This window comes from Centruroides vittatus, unplaced genomic scaffold (genome assembly GCF_030686945.1).
Source record: "Centruroides vittatus isolate TY-2023 unplaced genomic scaffold, ASM3068694v2 contig_2747, whole genome shotgun sequence".
NCBI lineage: Eukaryota > Metazoa > Arthropoda > Arachnida > Scorpiones > Buthidae > Centruroides > Centruroides vittatus.
In genome coordinates, this window is record NW_027121750.1 from 310,787 (window position 1) to 332,286 (window position 21,500).

At 33.2% G+C, this 21,500-nt stretch overlaps 1 protein-coding gene and 1 long non-coding RNA gene across 2 annotated transcripts; one reads left to right on the forward strand and one right to left on the reverse strand.

Annotated features, from left to right (window-relative positions):
- Positions 1 to 1,506: 1,506 nt before the first annotated feature.
- Positions 1,507 to 15,313, forward strand: LOC136971996 (methylcrotonoyl-CoA carboxylase beta chain, mitochondrial-like). The gene is made up of 13 exons (XM_067266533.1): positions 1,507 to 1,525; positions 3,920 to 4,012; positions 5,819 to 6,095; positions 7,604 to 7,782; positions 7,845 to 7,925; positions 9,015 to 9,193; positions 12,024 to 12,213; positions 13,007 to 13,098; positions 13,166 to 13,320; positions 13,406 to 13,515; positions 14,307 to 14,381; positions 14,445 to 14,579; positions 14,652 to 15,313. Exons 2-13 carry the CDS (start codon positions 3,935 to 3,937, stop codon positions 14,739 to 14,741), a joined length of 1,641 nt encoding a protein of 546 aa, XP_067122634.1. The 5' UTR covers positions 1,507 to 1,525; positions 3,920 to 3,934; the 3' UTR covers positions 14,742 to 15,313.
- A 320-nt stretch (positions 15,314 to 15,633) lies between these two features.
- On the reverse strand, positions 15,634 to 16,837 carry LOC136972000 (uncharacterized). Its single transcript, XR_010880263.1, has 3 exons — positions 16,754 to 16,837; positions 16,634 to 16,691; positions 15,634 to 16,250 (listed from the first exon to the last, which is right to left on the reverse strand). It is a non-coding gene; the product is annotated as an uncharacterized lncRNA (long non-coding RNA).
- Positions 16,838 to 21,500: the final 4,663 nt, after the last annotated feature.

The window sequence follows — 21,500 nt, forward strand, 5'->3', positions numbered from 1 at the left end:
TTATATTTACACTTAAAATATTTATTCACTATTAAATGAATAAATTCGAATTTTTGTACATTTATAAATATTGATAACATACAAATGAATACGATATTGTTTAAAAAATAACAATAAACGTATTATTTGATAAACCATTTTTTCGACTACGTTGTTAGAAATACAACCATCTTTGTTGGATCGTCTTTCCAGGAAATGGCCAAACCGAGAGACAGAAACAAGAAGTCCAGAAAAAATGGGTACCCGGTGGCCATCAGAAACACCAAAAAAAGAAAGACGTTCCTCGGATGTCCGTTGGGTCCCAATCGTTCTGACAGGTTGCCCGGCATCGGACCCGTGTACGGAGGACGGTTCAGAGCCGGAGGCTATCAATTCGTCTATCGCATCGTCAAGAGATTTCTGAGAATGAAGGGCAACGAGAAACAGTTTGTGACTTGGCTTCGTTGCAAGACCGGAGCAACACGATACCACGCCTACCAGTGCTACGACAGTATTATGAAGTGGTGTCGAGACAACAGCTTCCTGTAACCGAAATGCCATCATAGAAAGAAAAACGGGCATCCATATAAAACAAAATTCTTCATAAAAATTCAACATTGGCTCTTAATGAACGAATCGGCGATTGGACCTGATTGATTAAATTTTATTGCTAAAATCTTCCGAAAAGAAATTTATTAAATAATTGTATTTTGGATTAATCAATCTAAAATTAATAAACTTTTAATTTTTACTTTACAATGTTTTAATTTTTTAAAATATTTTGGTGTGTTAATTTATTTTTGTATTATCATTGGCTGTTCGTCGTTGATGAATGGAATAAGGCAATGCAATACGAAGGCGGTTTAGCAAAGGAATACTTCCTGGGATGATTTTTTATAGGAAACTTAGTGGCGCGTTATCCTATGAAAAAAATGGGAAATTGTCTGGGATTCCCACCGACAGGAGCCTTAAACCGATTATATATAAAAGAAAACTTCCTCGAAAAGAAAAGTATCTGAAGTGAACACTGTACATCGGGTACTTTAAAATACCTGGGCTTCGTGAAGCTATGACGCGTCACAGATGAAATTCATCCCTGGGTTTTAGACACGCTAAAAAAACTTGAAAAATTTTAACTAGTCAGCCCGTCGATCGAGCTGAAACCAAAGACTAACTGCTAGTGACATTGGCGCACCCAGGGGTTTTCCTTTTGTGGGCACCAAGAGGGCTGGCTCTTTTAGCAAGCCCCTTATGAGTTCGGTCAAGCTTACAATGTGGCGGCCAGGTGGTGTGGGACAAAGCCGACATATCCGGTCAGACCACACCGAAAAATTCCTGGGAAAAATTTTTCGACCTGTCCGAAAAAATCGTTGAAAAAAATAACTAAATAAATAAACACATTTCATCAATTGTTATCGCAAAAAAAAAAGCACGAATCAACTTTAAGAGCGCCTCTAGCGGTGGAAATATTATCTCCAGTCAGCTGATTTTCAGTAAGTAGTAGTCGATTTGAATGTTGTTTTAACGAATTAAAGCTACGTTTAAAGTAAAGTTCTTGTTTCATTACGACATTTTGTATCGTTATTTGATTGCGAACAGACTATAAAAGCTCGAAACGTCAGATAAATAATAATAATGTGACTGTTTACTAATCTTTTTTTTTTTTTTTTTTTTTATCAGGTTGCTGACCCCACGTGTACTTTATTTATGAAATTGATCAAGTGATCAATTTCAAAAGTAAGTGTTATACAGAAAAATTATTCCTATTTAATTTTTAACTGTGAATTACAAAATATAAACTTTGACATTTGATAAGATTACACAGCTTTTTAGTATTGATAACAAAGATATATATATATATATATATATGACAATACATATACTCTTATTTGGCACAGTTTCAGATGTGAATGACACTGTTTGGACCTTAACAGAGCTGTAGACTTTGCCCGTAGAAGCAAAAAAGTCAAAGGAACTATATCTACATGCGACCCTTCACGAGATATAGTTCCCCGAAACCGGCCTGCTTCGGGAGTCGTGCATGACTGTTCGGCCCAGTAGCCCAGTCTACTGTTTGGGGAGTACTCGATATTATATAGTTTTAGGGGGTATGGGAGCTAGGCTCGTGTGGACACTGATATGCGAGTGATAGTGATAGTCAGCGCTGAAACGCACGACTACATGCGGAGTGTTGGTCGAAGCAAGTGATGGCAGCCTCAACCGATGCAGAGTGTGGAAAATAGGCATTGGTTTGAGGTGAAAATTGTTTTTGATTTGTATAAGTTAATGCATTTATTATTTATGGTAAAGACTCTGGTCACCATGCCTAAAATATAACTTGCTTGCAAATGTGATGTCTGCAAGCAAGATGGCAACGGAACTGTTGCCGTTGGGGTTCCGCATTTGGAGGCGAACGTCTTGTAAAGGGCCGCATGTCGGACTTTTCTTTATTCTTTACCGATAAATATTGTTAGAATGTCTGATCATTGTGCCAAACTGTGTTAAATATGCGATAGGCTTGGTGGAGTGTGTGGAGTGACTCTTTATAGCACCTGGAAGTAGGCTGATTTCAGGAGGCTATATCTCGCAGAGGGTCACATACAGAAATATGGTTTCTTTGACTTTTTTTGCTTTTGTGAGCTCTGTTAAGGTCCCAACAGTGTCATTCGCATCTGCAAAATTACCCTTTTACTTTATATTTCTTATCACTAAATTATTTTTTATTATATGATTTATAAATTTTTTATAATTATAATCGAATTATATTTTTATGCTGTTTCTTCTTCTGCCTTCTGTATTCTTCTTCTGCCTTATGGTAAAATTGCAGCTTTGAATGAGATGGTTCAGATCTTATCAGAGTTATACACTATTCCCACAGGAGTAAAAAAGTCAAAAGAAACCAATGGCGTACATGTGACCCTTTGGTGCTGTCCATAAATTACACTCTCATTTTTCTTGAAATTTTTACTACCCCACCCTCTTTTGTCCCAGTTTGTCCAAGTTTCCATAACCTCTTTTTGGACGTCCAGCAAAACTTGACCCCCCTTTTAAACCTTTATCACTTTATGAATGATAGATATCATAAGTAGAAATGAAACATACAAGAAATTCTGAAATAAATATAATAAAATGTATGAACTGTATAAAATTTATTGAAATAAACATTCATTCACTGAAGCTCAACTTCTTCCTTTCCCCTTATCCAACTTTTTGTTTGACTTGTCGTAACCCCCTCCCTCTCTTCTAGTATGAATGTCATTTGCGGACAACCCCTTTGCTCTCTCCTGAAATCTGCCTATCTGAAATATTGAAGATCCTTAAAAATTGGGTAAATTTAAAAGTGAAAAACTCCGGAACTATTCCTGAAAACGATGCTAGAAGTCAAGTGCTCTCTGCATTACTAGAGAGGGCTAAAGTTCATAAAACCCGAGAAACGCTGTCACACCGAATACTTCCTGGGCATGACTGGAGTCGTGCCGCATGCTCTGTTAAGCCTATCGTGTGTTTAATGAGCAACCCGGTTAGTATTTTGCAAAGGATCAGACCTAGATTGTTGTTTCCTTTGACTTTTCTTACTCCATGGATATTGTCTATTGTTCTTATGTACAGCTTTAGATATGACTGGTGATGGCTGTAAATTTGTTTAGACATTACAGCATTACATGATGCCATTAGTGATATGGCAACTTCAAATTTTTCAGCTCCATTTTAATTTTACAGGACTTCCATCTTATATATGGTCCATTCAGATTAAAAAAATAATTTATATTAAGCTCTTTATAATATTGGTATTTTATTATTTATGATATGATCATTTTAATGTGTGAATGTTTGTTTATTATATGAGATTAAAGAATTGATGTCTTATTGGTATATTGTTTAATATAATATAATAATATATTTATATTATTATTTAAATATGTTTGTGTTTTTTTTATAGGGTAATGACTTCAAAATGTTGATAAATAGAAATAATTTTCAGTTTTGTAAATATACTATTAGATGTTTAAGTACAAAATTACCTTCTTTTAAGGTAAGTTAATAACTCTATTAGTTTATTATATAATATTATATGATTCTGGGGATGTGATGGCTCCATAGAGATAAATTGATTAGTTAAGAAAACACTCAAGTTTTCAAGAAGCCAGAAAATATCTTGTTTGTATTAAATAAATAGTAAATTCTTTCAGAAGGTCATTCCATTATGAGATCTTTGTACTTTAACGAACATTCAAATCACCTCATTCTAAATCAGCCCTACTGTTTGAATGTGTTAAACAGCAATGGCCAACTTCATGAGACTCAAGGGATGGCAACTTTTGAACTGGCGAGGGGCACACCTTGATGTATGTGTAACTCCCAATTTACCACGCTGACAAAAATTACCAAACAAGCTCTTCCTGAAAACACTGTTATAAGAAACCAAAATGTCGGGAAATTAGATTAAAAAACCATTTACATTTTATCTTAACTTACAGTCGCTAATGTAAACATTGTGGATGCCTGTGAGAATAACCAGTTACAAGAGCTGATATTCCAATTTTTGTAACTTGTGCAAGACTCTGAACAATGCTATACTTAACACAATTATTGAAAAATAATGTGTGCTGAAATATGTCATTATTGTCTGTCTTGTGGACAGACCATGCAGGTCACAAGTGGTTATTACTGATGTAAAATATATGAGGATCATTCAAAAAGAAACGAGCTGGAGGCTGGAATGTGAAAACCGATGACAAAATTGTAATATCGTTGCGTGTGTAAGAATGTGTGGTTCCGACAACAGCATGGAAGATCACAGCCCGCCGCTAGAGGGTCGTGGGTGCATACCACATGACTACAAAGCTAGCAGAAACACACGTCAATCATCCACTGCAGTCAGTTATGTTGTAAACGGTGAAATGGAGGCGTCAGAAGAAGAGCAAAGAGGTATTGATTGTTTTCTGACAGTGGAAGGAGTAGGGGAACAGACATTCATCGAAGAATGTCACAAGTGTACAGTGAACACTGCGTGTTCCTTGCATGTTCCTTGCAAGGGTCAAGGTGTCGCACAAGCGCTTCGGGGAAGGGCGGGTGTCGTTAGCCAATGATGCGCGGTCAGGAACACCACACCGCATTACTGATGACAATGTCCAGCTGGTTGATGGAGTCGTTACCCAGGACCGCAGAGTCAATCGTCCATCGCTGTCAGTCGTGTTTACAACACGACTGACTGCGGTGGATGATTGACGCGTGTTTCTGCTAGCTTTGTAGTCATGTGGTATGCACCCGCGACCCTCTAGTGGCAGGCTGTGATCTTCCGTGCTGTTGTCGGAACCACACATTCTTACACACGCAACGATATTACAATTTTGTCATCGGTTTTCACATTCCAGCCTCCAGCTCGTTTCTTTTTGAATGATCCTCATACTTCAAATATTACGTATATTTGAGGTCGTTCGAATGTTTGATTTGAAGTTTGGATCTACGTAATGTACATTTTACACACCCAAATAGAATAACTAGTTTAGAATACTGTGATTTAAATCTTCATTAAATTAGAAACGTCTCATGATGGAATGACAAATGGTCTGATACATTTATATAAAAAAAAAACATTTTCTGATTTCTTAAAAATCAGAAAATCCATTTGATTAAATGTATTTTTCTAGATTTATAAATAAAGAAAGTTGTGTTGATATTTAGTTTAGTTTATTAAATTAGAGAGTAAGAAATACTTTTATACTTTACACATTAAATTTGAATAAATTTATTAATACCGAAATCATTCAATTGTGTAAACACTTATTTGATCAACAGTATGTTTTATATTACCTTTTTTTTTTTTTAATGATGATAGGTTTTAGATGGATCGATTGATTCACAGAGTTCAGAATTCAAAACTTCTGTAGAAAAATCGAATAGAATACATTTATGTTTAAAATCAGTTCAAGATATGGCATTGGCCGGAGGAAGCGAAAAGGCTATCAAAAAGCACGTAAACGTTAAGAAGAAGTTACTCGTACGACATCGTCTGCAAAAACTGTTCGATCCGGAATCGCCAGTTTTAGAAATTGGACTTCTAGCCGGATTGGGAATGGATTACGGGAATATTTCGGCTGCTGGCTTGGTTGTAGGTACAGTATTATAGTGAATTTGTTAACTCGTTGAATGTAATATCTGTAATTAAATGTCTCAATTCAAAAATATTTAACATGTTGACTGTCAAAAATATTCTATATAATTTTTAAAAATTATATTTTGAAGTTAAATGTATCTTAAAATTATTTCATTGAAAATATAATCTTATCTGATAAAACTTCAGATGTATTTATATGATTTTTTTTAATCCAGTAATTGTTTGTATTTGATAAAGAATGAGTAATTAGATAAAATTTATGAATACAACAAGTTAAGGTTCTTGATGGAAGCCTTTGAGGTCATTATGCCATTCTTTCAATCTATAAAGCAGGTTTTTACAAAGTAATAGTGTTAGTGATAGTGTGCGAAAGAAATGGCGTACCCAGGGGTGTTGCCAATAAGAAAGGGGGGTGATAGAGAGGGTGAGAGAAGGATGGGGGAAGGGAATGGGATGGGGAGAAAAAAGGGGGGAAAGAATAGAACAGTAATAATTGAAGGTTAGATTTGTGATGTTAATTGAGGTAATTTTATGACAAGTAAAAGAATAAATTAAGACATATTTCAACAGAAATATCTTTTCAGAATAATTTGAAATTAAATAAATAGCGAGGTTGAGGCTGAAGTTTTAAATGCAAAAATGTGTACGTCGGACGTTCAGTGCCACTTTCTAGTAAGCCTAGAAGTTTGACAATGGTGTTTGGAAAGTCAGTGGAATCATGCTCGACATTCCAAATGTCATTGTCAAACTTCTAGGCTTATGGGAAAGTGGCATCGAATGTCCGACGTACACATTTTTGCGTTTAAAACTTCAGCCTTAACCTCAATAATATTTAAGAAAAACACTAACTTTTTAAATTGAGAAAGAAAGCTACTTTATTGGAGTTGCAAAACAATATATGCTGTGTTTATTTTAATAAATAGTGTAGCTCCAAGATGACAAAAGTTATAGACGACACCCTCTAAAACTGTGTGCTGTTTAATGGAGGAAGATAAAGCTTATTTTAAGCTGAAAAATGTATTGTCTGTTCAGCATTGTCACTCTTATTATATGTTTGAAATAAAGTGTATGTTAAGTGTTGGGCTCAAACATTAATAAAGTGAAATCAGGAAATTTCAGAAACACTAGCACACATTAATAAACAATACAGTTGCAAGCTGGAAAATGTATAGACAGCGTGCTGTTTATTAGACAAAATATAGTAACAGGTTAGAAAGTATGTGAGAAGATATGAAGTTTATCTTTAGAGGAACTTAGTACTATATTTTTACTATTATCTTCCAAAGATGGATTTACTAGATCCAAAAGTATTTGGGAAGATGTTGATTAATTACTGAGTTCAATACAATAGGTTTCTTTATGGGTTTAAATAAATTTATTAAAAATATTTCATTAGATAATTATAATTGTATCTCTCTACCTAATGATGATAAGAATGTGCTTTTTACTAATTAAAATTTAAATATTTTTATAGAAATATAATACATTATTTACATTCGTTTAAAGCAATAGGACAGATTCATGGCCATTATTGTCTAGCGGGAGGCTCCGACGCAACCGTTAAAGGCGGGACGTTTTTTCCCATAGGGGTGGAGAAAAATATCAGAACTCAGAAAATTTGTTCGATTAATCGTATACCGGGAGTACTTTTAATAGATAGTGGAGGTGCTTTTCTACCACTTCAAGTAAGTTTGAAAATTTCCAGACAGCTGAAATAATTTTTTCTAACATCTCGATTTTATTGCAGTCTGAAGTATTTTCCGACAGAGATCACGGAGGTAGAATTTTCCGAAACGAAGCCATCGGTTCTGCTAAAGGAATTCCACAGGTTATGTATACGGTGTTTTCCAAAATGAATGCTACCATTTTAAATTACAGTCGACTCCGCATAAGTCGACACCCGGATAACTTGTCACCGTAGGTTAATTAGACAGATTTCTGTGGTCCCGGCCGACTTACATAGGCAATAATGTTATTAATGTTAAAAAAACTTGGTTTACTCGACATCGTTTAATTTGTCACCACTGGATAAATCAACATACTTTTTTGGTTTCACACTTTTTTGACATTTGATAAGTTGACTCCCCTCCTGAAAAAATGATTTCACATCGTACAATAAGCTGTGTGGTGTAAACTCATTTTTCAGGGGGGAGTCGACTTATCAGAATTCTAAAAAGTGTGAAACAGAAAAAGTATGTTGATTTATCCAGTGGTGACGAGTTTAAACGATGTCGAGTAAACCGAGTTTTTTAAGGTTAATAACATTAATGCTTATGTAAGTCGGCCGGGACCACAAAAAATTTGCTACGTAACCGACGAGTGACGAGTTATCCGGGTGTCGACTTGTGCAGAGTCGACCGTATGTTAATTATTAACCAAGAAATATGCAACACACACCAGTCAATAGAGTAACTGTTAGAGTTTCGTCTCCATCTACATTCAAACATCTTGCTGTCTACTACCTCTAGGAAGCACTGTAAGTGAAAATTGTGACAATAGAGAAGTCCAAATCATGCATCATTGTGTAATATGAGTAATCTGCAGGAGCTGTGAAATTGTGGCTGCTGTGGGAGGAGTGATGACAGATGTGCCATAGCAAACGTTGGAAGAATTTGAGTATTGGTTGGACGTGTGTCGTTTGACATGAAATGCATGTGTGGAGAAATTGTAATGGGCAAATATAGAACTTGAACAGTTTTGTTTTAATGTACATTATGATGTTCTCAGATAATAATTACCATAATTTAAAATGGAAGAATTGTTTTTGGAAGATCCTATGTATATGAATAAAATATTGTTTGTTGCATTAATATTTAATAATCTTTATTGTTTCAATAAAAAAAGTATTGAAATGAATAAAACAAATTGTTACTACATAACTAAATGCAAAAATAATAATTTATAAATTATTAAACAGATTGCAATTGTATGTGGAAGCAGTACTGCCGGTGGAGCATATGCACCCACAATGGCCGAAGAAGCAATAATTATCGACAGAATCGGAACAATTTTTCTTGGCGGTCCACCTTTAGTGAAGGCAGCAACGGGCGAAGTAGTAACGGAAGAAGAGCTAGGCGGAGCGGACTTACACTGTCGGTAATAATTTATGTTTGATATTCTATTATTGAAATTACTTTAATTATACAAGAAATTAAACCAGTTAATGTTTACATGTAATATAAAAATTCTACAAACAGTATAAATTTCTTCGTTGCCTTTGATATTGAAAAATGTCAGTATTTATTCATAAGGAATTTTTGTAACACTAGGCACATCATAAAACAGTATTTATTAGCTATAAAATACAATAGAAATTTTACGTAAATCATAGACACATAGTTCATTTGAAATGCCGAAATTAAACACTTTTAAAAATTATTTCTACTTAAATGGCAGTTAAAGAAAAAAATATTTAAATAATGAAATACTAATTTTATGTTTAAATGAACTTTAATCATTCATTCAATCAAATGTTTTAACATTGAAATTTGAAGGAATAGTTAAGGAGGATGATAATTAATTAAATTATTATTTTGAACATCTGATTAATAAATCCATGCAAAATTGCATGGATTTATTTGATGGAAAATTTGCATGGATTTTGAAATTTATTGTAAAATTATAATAAGTACCTGCTGCTTCTAGAGTATTACAAATTTTCTATAATCTATAGCCTAAGCACTTTTGGACACTTCTCATCTATTGCAAGTTTTGTTTTGCATCCAAAGATTGGCGAAAAGTATTTGAAAGTGCATAAGTTACAGATTACAAAAACTTTTGTATGACTCAAGGAAGCATGTACAGTAGAGCATCGTTATCCGAATCAATTGGGAACTAGGGTTGTTCGGAAAATCGATTTTTCGGATAACCAATTATGTATGAAAAAATATATTAATCTATCACATGTTGAAATTCGTTCAAATCCTGGCACGTCCTTCAGTACCCTCTCGTGGTCGCGCCAGTGCTGCCAGTTAAAACACGCACATCAACAAAAATATTATTGGAGTAGCTCAAGACATAGCCAAAGATTGTATTGCCACGGCACTAGCGGAAATTTAAATTTACCGACCGGAAAGCTTTCCGTTAATTGACATTTCGATTGATCGATATTCGGATAATCGATGCTTTACTGTAGTTGTAATTTTAGAATAAAGCTCTTAGAAGTATAACATTCCTCTATTTTGTCATATAATTAAATTAATAAAGCTTTCATAAAATGAAAACTGAATAAATAAATCTTGCTCTGTTTAAAAATGTTAAAATTTTTAAAAGATTTACTGTTTAGAACTCTGTCTTTCAATATTATATCAATTCTTTATCGTTTGAACCTTAGTTCATTACAAGGGGGTTAAAGTATTACATAAAGCTGGAGTTAGTATAACATAACAAATTAATGTAATAGATTAATACGAGATAATACAAAATAAAATACCCAATAATTATCAATATTATACCAGATGAACAAGAATTTTTCTGCCTGCTATTTTTGATAATATTGGCTCTCCCAAAAATTCTTCATACTTGATACCTTGACATGATTAACCTGCCAATAATCTTTAACTTAGCATGAACCAGTTATTACGCAGTGAGAAATTTGCTTATACTGTGCATTTGAGAATGACATTAAAGTAATAGTTATTGTATTTTATGTGAGACTTATAAGTTGTATCCATTACTGTACATACCGGTATAACTTTTTTCTTTTTTTTTAAACTCGTTCTGCCCTGTGGGCATTAAGAGGGTCTCTTTTAGCAAGCCCATTATGGTTGCTGCCAGGCCCACAGTGGGGTGACCAGGTAGTGAGGGACGGGTCTGACATTTATGGTCGGATTACCCACCGAAAAATTCCCGGAGATTTTTAGACTCATCCGGATTCGATGCCCGATCCTCCAAGCAGTAGGCTGCTGCATTGTCCGCCCGGCCATCTGGCTGATGTACTGGTATAACATTACATGAACATAAAAAAAAACTTGCATCAGATATAATAGAATTATATCTCACGATCTGTTATTTTATACACAATATTTCTCTTTAGTGTTAATTAAAATAATCAATTAAAGTGCAATTATTAAACAAAGAATAAATACTTTAAAATTGTTTTATTCTTTGAAGTATAATATTAGTAGAGAGGCTTTTGATCCTTTCAAATTATTATATCTTAGTTTAATTATTTTACTTTATCTTTTATTAATTACTTTCTTTGTTTGTCATTTTAAATACATTACACTGTTGACGTTTGTTGATGTTGGCATTTGGAAATTTAATCATTCATGATCAGAAATTTGTGCGCCAAAATTTCAACTTTTGTTAATTGTCTCGACCCTTCGGGAAATGAGAAATTACGTACTACAGTAAACTGGAATTGGTGCGTGCGTAAACTGGAATTGGTGCGTGCGTAAACTGGATATTCAATGCGCAATGCTAAAAGATCACTGCATTCACTCATTTATATGGTGTCTGTCCTACGTTATGTTACTGTTTTGTTTGTTTTTTTTTTTGACTTAAATAAAATGACTTTTGCAGCACTATAAACCATTTTGCAGTATATTTATTCAATGAAACCATTTATTTTTCTGAAAATTTTTTAAAACACCAGAAATACATAAACTCTTGGATCGAATTATAAATTTAGCATTCAAAATTGAACTCAGTTTGAGAATTCAACGTTCGCGAAGGATTACTCGGTCCCAATTATTCATGAATGTGGGGAAATCAGTGTACTTTTAATTTGAATTATCCAACATACTAAAACAATATTCTTAAACAAACATATTTAATTTTTAAGAATTTGTTTAGAATAATGAATAAATGATAAACAAATATAATATTAATGAAAAATCTGAATATTTTATGAATAATTACTAATGTTTACAATTTCAAAAAATTTTGATTTACGTTTTCCTAATCTTTATTAAATCTTTTCCAGTGTTAGTGGTTGTACCGACTATTTTGCCGAAACGGAGGAGGAAGCGATCGAGATGTGTCGAGAAAGTATTTTAACTTTTAATTTAGAAAAATTTGCTCCTCCTCCCGAGTATTTGGAACCGGTTTATTCGGCTGCCGAATTAAATGGTATAGCTGGAAAAAATATTATCGGAAAATCCGATATGTATGCGGTAAGTTGTTAGTTATTGGTAGTGTAATAGTTATTATTTTTTTGACAATAGTTACAAAATTGGTAAATTAAATTAATTAAAATCAAAGTAAAAACATCCTAAAAACTTGTGATCTAAGAAAATAAGATGAATTCTTCAAAAGTATATTTGAATTCTACCAATTTAAATCTTGCATTGTGTATCTTGTTACGAGCCTTTCCAAGTTTATCGTTAAATGGTATCCGTGTACTGAATCTGTGGCATGAACTTCAGCAAAATGGGGCAGCCACGTGGAAATAGGAAGTGATAAACCAATTTCAGGAGTCATGTTTAACGTTTACATGCGACACTTGTAAGATCCTCGGCATGTTTTGTGGCATTCCCACTGAGACTCTATAGCAGTGTTTCTTAACCTTTTTAATGAGAGGCACCCCATTGAATCTCAAAATTTGGTCTTAGACCCATTGAAAATTGTGTTCAAGATAGAGAGGGTAGTAGTGTGAGGGTCTTGGACATTTTTGTAGTATTTCCAGTTTATTGTGAGCTCTGATAGTACACTGATGTTGAGTCAAATTTATACAGCATAAGACAGTTTTTAATTTTATATTACACATCTAAAGATGAAAAACCTATTGTCACCATTTGCACCCCTAGAAATGCTTTCTTCAATGCACAGGTGCATGCATCCTAAGTTAAGAAACACTACTTTATAGAAATTATGAATATCAAAACAATTTAAATATTTATTGTAATAAATTTTATGTATTGAAATAATTTCTTTGCGATAACGTCAAAACTTTTTCTAAATTTGCAGATAATATCGAGAATTGTCGACGGAAGCGGATTTAAAGAATTCAAAAGTAAATTTGGTTCTCACCTGATTACGGGATTTGCATTTTTAAAAGGGTTTGTTATACGATTCATTCGTATTATGATTATCAGACAGAATATGTATTTAATGTTTGCTTTAAAGGTATTTGATTGGGCTACTCGCTAATTCCGGTCCAATCACCTCTGCCGACGCTCAGAAAGGTGCACATTTTATCCATTTATGTCAAAAAAGATTGATTCCAATGATATTTTTACAAAACTCTGGTGTTCCTGAAAAACTAGATTATAATCGTCAAGGTAATAAGCATGTAATGTGGAAGAAAACACAATAATTTTAACAATATTTCTTATGCCTTACTTGATGTTATACACTTATTTTCAGGTAATATTTTGAAAGACAGAGCAAAAATGATAGCAGCTCATTCATGTGCAAATGTACCAAAGATTACCATTAATGTAGGAGGTTGCCATTCAGACGAAAATTTTACTATGGTAAATGTTATATTTTTACCCTTTCAAAACACAGATTAACTATGAAAATATTAATGTTTAATAAATTTCACTTATTAGTCTTATAGAAATTGCAGATAGAGTATTGAATAATTTAGTTTGATTTTTTTAAAATTCTGCTAATAAGATAGAGCAGTGACACACCACTTACAGATGGGCCACACAGTTACATGCATTCATCTTCCCATTGAAATCCTCGTATTTTGAAGGCATGCTGTCAAACGGACATCAGTGTTATGTCTGTAGCAGGAAGATGAGGATCTCTTCACAAACGACCATCACCGAGTGGCACGAAGCTTTTGCAGCCTTTCACACAAACTACCAATTGGTGCTTCATAGTGGCATTCTGAGTTGCCGGTATGTGCAACTAATTTAATGGTTCAACCAAGTGGCTTGTCTGAAAGTGATCTTTTGGTCTTCTATGAAAAATTCAAAAGAATTTCAAGAGCACATAAGAATGATTTAAGCAGATCAACCCATTTTCTTACGTATTTTAATCTGATTTTATCTGAAATAAATTAATATTCTGTAGTCATTAATTAATAGAATAATTTCACTTATGTTTTATGAGATAATTAGTTCTATTTCAACGTTTAAAAATAATTATTCGTACCGTCTTTCTGTCGTATATTATAAAATTAAATTGTTCATATTATATTTAAAATTAACAAAGAATAAAATCTGTTAAATATAAACTAACTGTTTGAGTTGCTTCGTATACAATTTTTGATATTTATCTACATTTTTTCATTTTAGTAAATCATTATTTTCAGTGTGGATGGACATTTAAACCAAATTTTCTTTTCTCCTGGCCGTTGGCAGAGACACAATTTGATGAAAAATTAGAAGTAAGCTTGTTACTTTCCTTTCTTTCAGAATATTTTAAAATATTCATTTTCTTATTTTTGCAGCAAGGAGGTCTTGATATTGCAGGAGCGGATGAAGATTCCTTACTGTTGCAAATGTTTGAAAACAAAGGGAGCGCTCTGTACAGGTCGTCTCGAATGTTACAAGACGGCATTATTCTTCCCGAAGATACGAGAAAAGTAAGACGGTTAAAAAATCTTAAATAATTTTGACGCAAATGAATATTTATAAAACAATAACCGTTATTCTAGACTCTCGGATTGTGTTTGGATATTATACATTCGAGAATATCGGCAAAAGAACGTTGGGAAACGAAAAATCTCCCAGTCTTCAGAATGTAAAATTCCACAATCACATCAGATTATATAGTTGAAGTATATAACACCCGTTGTATTATGTCACGTGATTTAAAAACCGATAGGATAAATGTTTCTATTGAATTTTTATACAAATTGAACCCATCAAATTGAAATTTTTGTATGATGATAAATTTTTATAATGTGTATAAATATTGACAATCATGTTCAACACACACAAATTTGTACAGGTAATTCTCAGTTAGTGCAGTTCCAACTTTATTTTTGTGGCCACGAAGAAGGCTTTTTTCATACCAATCATGGGACTGTTTGCCCATGAAAAATTTCTGGGGATCCCAAGTTCAATCCCAAGTTCTCCAGAGCAGTAGGCTGACACCTTAGCTATCTTTGCCATCCATTTGCCATACTTTTTTGTATGATTTAATACTGAATAAGATCACTACTAGGTGTGGTATGGAGAGTTTACTTTTAAAAAACGTATCAATCATGCCAATCAAGAATACCTGTGTTTATATTTAATCAAATTTATAATGAAATTACTGTAAATAAATATTTTTGTAATTTTATACATCAATAAATGTAGAATAATTCTTGTATATTGGCAGCTGTTACTTTATTACTAAGTGTACAGAACTTAAAAAAGTTTTGGCTTTGTGTCGTGAACAGAAAAAACCAAATTTATTGTGTTTAAAGTGGTTCAATTAGAACTGAAAGAACAGTAAAACACAGTGAAGTTTGATGAGTTTACTCATTCGAGATGTCTGTGATGACAGTGTTTATTTGGACAATACCATTCTACACAACACATCAAGAGAAAAGCTTTTATAAATTATGTTCTACAGTTTCACTGATCAAGTGATGTTAACCACACTTATTGTATACAATATAAAATTAAACCACCTGATAATTTTTTTAATTATTCAGAAAAAACAAATGGAGTTTTTTTATTGGACAGGGCCTTATTTAAAATATACCAATAGTAATATCTTAATAAATAATTCATTTCTGATCTTAGATAATCAAGCAATTTGGTTTGTATGATATTTTTGTAGGCGCTATATTCCGGTGGAAAATTATAATAGTATACATTCTCCAATTCTATATGGTTAATGGTAAAATTAGTTAAAAAGGGCCTCTGTAAGGAATTCGTTCCCACAATTTCAGAATACACGTGAACCTTTTTATAAGTAACTTCAACCACAAAGCTAAACATGAAATTTTCGTCCAAGTACACGTATCCATCGTGTGTCACGATCACCTGATTGAAGACGAAATCGCAGCTTCGAACAACGCAGTATACGTGACTCGCGTATGGGGCATTCATGAGCCTTCTGTCCTTGCAGTTTCCGTTTCTTTCGATGTCGAAGAGTCCCATAATTTTGCCATTCTTGAGGCGAAGCTTCACTTCCACTGTGATCAATTTATCGTGTAGAGGTAACTGGTTAAGATCTTGAAAATTCGATTTGGTTTTTAAATTGTTTTGAATCATTGTGTCTATGAAAGTGTTTGGCATGTTTCCCACGGATTTGCATTCTGTAAATCGATAAAAATCCGTTAAAAATAATCTATATACACACGGAAAGTTATGTGATCCTATTAACAGTTTCGGTTTAACTAAATTATGGGTTAATGTTACCTATGGATCCAAAATGGCGGCTCGTCTCTGATTCCAGCAAAGAGAAGAAATGAAACAGTGGGGACACACATTCTAACCTAACCGAACCAATTCTAATAAATTACCATAATTATTACCAACAAAATTAATTTATTAGAATTGGTTCGGTTAGGTTAGAATGTGTGTCCCCACTGTTTCCTTTCTTTTCTTTGCTGGAATCAGAGACGAGCCGCCATTTTTGAACCATAGGTAACATTAACCAAATTATGAGCCACCCTGTAAATTTGAATTAATGGCTTACCTGCTAGTGAATAGAAAGCAATACACGAGAGCAACAAGGTTATCAAGCTGCAGCTTTCCTGAAAGATAAAATCGAATGTTAAAAAAAAATCCCTTTGTACTGAAAGCTCTGAATGCCTACCATTTTGCTGAAGAACTAAAGATGTATGGAGTTCTATGCTGCGTAACAGTTCTATACGAGTGTATGTGTATATATAGGAATGCTGGAAAACGAAATTCTGTTTGTTACGGTTATAGGAATTTTTGTAACCTTATCTACTGTAACACGATCAATGTTTACGAGAATTTGAATATTGTTTACTTGAATAACTGCAGAAATTATTTGAAAAATTAAATAAATATTATGTAAAAAAATGGTTTCGAAGTAAATTTCTCAATGTTTTTTAATTTGATAACTTTCTCCACTTATTTACTTGTTATTAATGAGAGAGATTGTCGCCATTTTGAATTTTAAAATATTTTTGTAAATTTGATATGGAAAAAAAAATTTCAAATACAGTTGATAGTTTTGTTTTTGATTATTTTTATGGGGGGAAAGCATTTCTTCTGTGAGAGTAACCTTTCAAAATGTGGAATTGATTCCCGAAAATTTGTATAAGAAATTCCTTCAGAGTAAGTTATAACAGAGGCCAAAAAATTAACTTCTTCTGGTGCCATAATTCATCTATCACCCCTGAATAATTGTCATTGCAATCGCCTTGTATGATGAATATTCAGACATTATGGTTACGTAGTCTCGAGTTATTTGTGTAGTAACACGAACATATTTGGAATGTCACGTGATCAAAACTGGTATGGGAGGACTGCAGGATTTTATACAACGCGACACTTTCAATACCCTTGTTTTGCTTGTTTCAAATGTAAATATTATTGACATTAATGATTGCATTACCTGGTAAAGTGACTTTAATACAGCGTATCCAGCTGTATTAACACGTGACTCAATGTTAACAAGGAAACTTTGTTTTTCAAAATGGTCGGTTGGAATACATCTTACTGTACCTAACAGATGTTAGTTTAAAAATCTTTTTATGTTATTAGCGAGGTTGAGGCCGAAGTTTTAAACGCGGAATGTGGAGCACGATTCCAAACGCCATTGTCAAACTTCTAGGCTTACAGGAAACCGGCGCTGAACGTCCGACGTACACGTTTTCGCGTTTAAAACTTCGACCTCAACCTCACTATTAATTATTATAGAATGGCAAAAATCTTAATTTTGAGGTTAGGAAGGGTTTTTACAAAGAAATGTAAATGCTAATAACGAGTAAAATCGTCACTAAGTCCGGCCATACTGGAGATAAACAAGAACCTTATTATCTGCCTATCCTCTCGACCTTCAATCACCAAAATTTAACAGTATCGATGCCCCGTATACACAAGCCTCCCTGCAAAATTTCAGAATTTTTTGAGAAAAGACACAGGAGTTACTAAGTTTGAAAGTAGTTGGACAAAATCGCGCCCCCACATAGTAACCGTTTTGAAATCAGTCAGTTTTAAAATAATTTATAAAAGCTAATACAGTACTTTCTAAGCATTCAATGCGAGTCACGGGTTCGCCATCTCTGTTACAGTCAAACATTTCGTAATCTCATCAGCATATTAAATTGGAACGACAAATTTTACCAAATGGACGAGGTAAACATATTAAGGAAAATAATTATTCAAAAATAAAACAGGTGTGACGTCATGACATCTCGATTGAATTTAAAAAATTTTAATGTTATGAAAATGAGTTATGTCCTATAAGCGGAACTATAAACAGTCCATGAATATTATAATCCTATGAATATCCCATTTTATTAATTCAAACAATACTTCAGTTTATTTCCATTTATGGCACAATTATAACCATTTATAACTATCAAAGGCTCTGTTAATGATTACAATTATTGATCACTTTGTGTGCATTTGAAATTAAAAGCGGAATGACAATCCTATCATAATGGTATGCAAATTATGCTCTCATAGAAATCCAGTTATGTTAATATTACATCTTTGTATTATAATACATACATATTCATCAGCACTTATATAAATGTGTTCGTGAGAGAGTAAACTCTTTTGTATTCATAATATTATACACGAACAATTTTACCACACAACAATAATTTTATAACCGAAGAATACTTGTATGCAAGATGTCGACCGAAAATTTATCGTCTAGTGTTGAAATTTCAGAGGAGGAAATGTGTTTGCATTGCTTTTTATCTGCATTCACATCAATGTCAGTGGTTTACGGATGGAATTTTTTCAATCCTTGTTCCTGCAATGTGGACTACGACGCTTACGTCAGACTTCTGAAGAAATTTTACGCTTCCTTTATCGAATGCGTCTATTGGTTACATTTCTTTCTGTGTTTTTCTATTACACTTCCTTACGTGTCGAGTATAACACCTTGCGCTTCTTCTTATTCCATTTTTGGGAATGACATATATATCAGAGTGTCCGTTGCTATATTTGCTTTGGTATTAGCCTTAGATTACAGTATTGTTAAAAGAATCAAATTAAATTCAAAAGTAAAACTGAGAAAGTCACTTTACTTTCCTGGAGATCAACTCTTTGCTATTATTAATTACACACATACTTTTAATGTTATTTTAATCGTAAGTGTTACATTGATATTTCAATGTGTAAACGTGTTTTTAGCTTATCCTGCTATAAAAAAAGTTGAATTATTTAAGCACGAAGCATTCTTCTGCTGCATTGAAATTGGATTTTGGTCGATCATAACTGTTGGCGGTGGAATGAATCTGGTCTTGTTTATTGTTTTAATCTTAGTTACTTTAATGAAATCATTCGACAAAGTATCGGAAAAGTTGTATGTGTCAGAAAAGAACGATCCCAATTTAATATTGGAATTGGAAGATATTATGACGCAACACCACGAACTTTGGAATTTTACTAAACAACTCGATGGACCATTTAATTATGTATTAATGGTTTTATACGGCGGTTTATTAATAGAAAGTAGTCTGTTGAATTTTATTTTCATCTTTTCAAAAATAGAATTTCCAGTAAGTGTGTACGTTTATATAATTAGTGCCTTGATGACTTTTCTGTGTATTGTGTTTGGATTCTTGTTATCTACTTTCACGTCCAGTGTAAGTTTTACTTTGATACAATAAAATTTGCCGTCTTTCCAACCGCAGGAACACAACAAGGGCAGAATCGACATTTCTTTTGAGGATTATGTAAATTGATTATAAATCCCTCCGGAGCCGGATTCTTGTAAAACGTTTTCTTGTAAATTTCTAAGAATTTACAAGAAAACTTTTTTATCCATGTATAAAAATATTTTAATCAATTTACATAAATGCAGGCACGGGAAAGCCTCAAAGAAAAGATCGACTCTGCCATTGTTAATTGTGTTTTTGTTGCTATCTTTTAAGGTCCTGTGAAAAAGATATTAGAAGACAGCCACAGGAACAATTTAAATTTTATTTGTGTTTAGTATTCAATTCGTATTACGTTTTTAAATTTTTACAAGAAAATACACCAATTATTTATTTGTAGTTTAATAAAACACTTTATTTAATTTCAGATGCAAACATCTTTTCAGGACATTAGAAGATTTGCTGATTGTGATTTCGGATTGGAACACAAATTAAAGGTTAAACAATTTAAATCAATTATTTTGACCGTTAAACAATTATTATATTTATATGCAATAATGATATTTATAAAAAAAAACCAAATTAAAATATAGATTCTGAATTTTATGAAGAGATTTGGCAAGGTATCTCTGTGTTTGTCCATGAATGATTTCTTTAAAATTACCAAAATGTTTCCCATAAAAGTAAGTTATTTAACTAAATTTTCTAATAATATTAACACAATTCCTTTATTTAAAGGTTTGCTTGTTTTCATCTTATAAATATTTCAGATGGCACGTTCTCTTTACTCCATATTTTCTGGTCTGCTGAATCTAAAGAAGGCTTCGAGGCATTGAAATTAATATTTCCGAAACAATTTCACTTATGAAATAATACAGTAAAACCTGCAAAAGCTGGAACTCTGCGGAACAATCTTAATTTTCTGTCTCGCAGGTTTTCGCCATCGACAGGATACAAAACTACAATTTTCCTACTTCTATCTATTGCTTATACGAATGTTTCTTTCCCCTTTTATGAGAATATTGAATTGGTTACAGATGATTGCATATCTGATAATCCACTCGGCCATTGGTGGGCCTGATTCTCGTACAGATCAATTCGTGTTTTCATAAATCGTATTGAAATCATGCGCGAAGTCATCACTCAGCCGCACAACTTCATCTCATATAGGGGAGTCACTCCTGTTTGTCTCTATGCCTGCTTGACCATGCTGATTGGGTGTGTTGTAGAAGAGGACGACCGCCTCTTGTAGTGACCATTCAGGTAATGGATTTAATTCCATGTGGTTTATTTATGTGGGAGTACGTTAAAAGAGACAGCTTTATCCTAAAACTCCAATCCCTCAGGAAACTGTGGGTTGTGAAGGCAATCACAATGGACATGCTCGATCCAATATGGCAAGTGTTCGATTATGAGCTGAATGTGAACCCATAGAGGGAACTCGAGTGACGAACGACATACTTGTATAGTTGCACTTTCGATTTAAAGAAAAATTTCCAAATTGTTTGCATTTCTTACGTTTCAAAGTCCCCTGAATAGAAAAAGTGTAAAAATCTTCGGGGGTTCACTTTTTTGACCGAATGCCGTTCTTTCACTTTATTATACGCGTATATAACAGCCAGAAAGTAAAGAATTATTGTAGAACAAACAGAGTATTTTATAAAAATTTAAGATGCAATTATATTTTTAGAATTGATCCTATCGATAATAACGATATAATCAAAAAATCGATTAATTTAGAACGAGAAGGATTCA

What these genes read in the sequence shown, in the direction of transcription:
- LOC136971996 (XM_067266533.1), top strand. Translation starts at nt 3,935, where the DNA reads ATGTTGATAAATAGAAATAATTTTCAGTTTTGTAAATATACTATTAGA. An exon ending in CAAAATTACCTTCTTTTAAG is followed by an intron (nt 4,013 to 5,818) that starts GTAAGTTAATAA and finishes TAATGATGATAG; the next exon opens with GTTTTAGATGGATCGATTGA. An exon ending in GTGCTTTTCTACCACTTCAA is followed by an intron (nt 7,783 to 7,844) that starts GTAAGTTTGAAA and finishes ATTTTATTGCAG; the next exon opens with TCTGAAGTATTTTCCGACAG.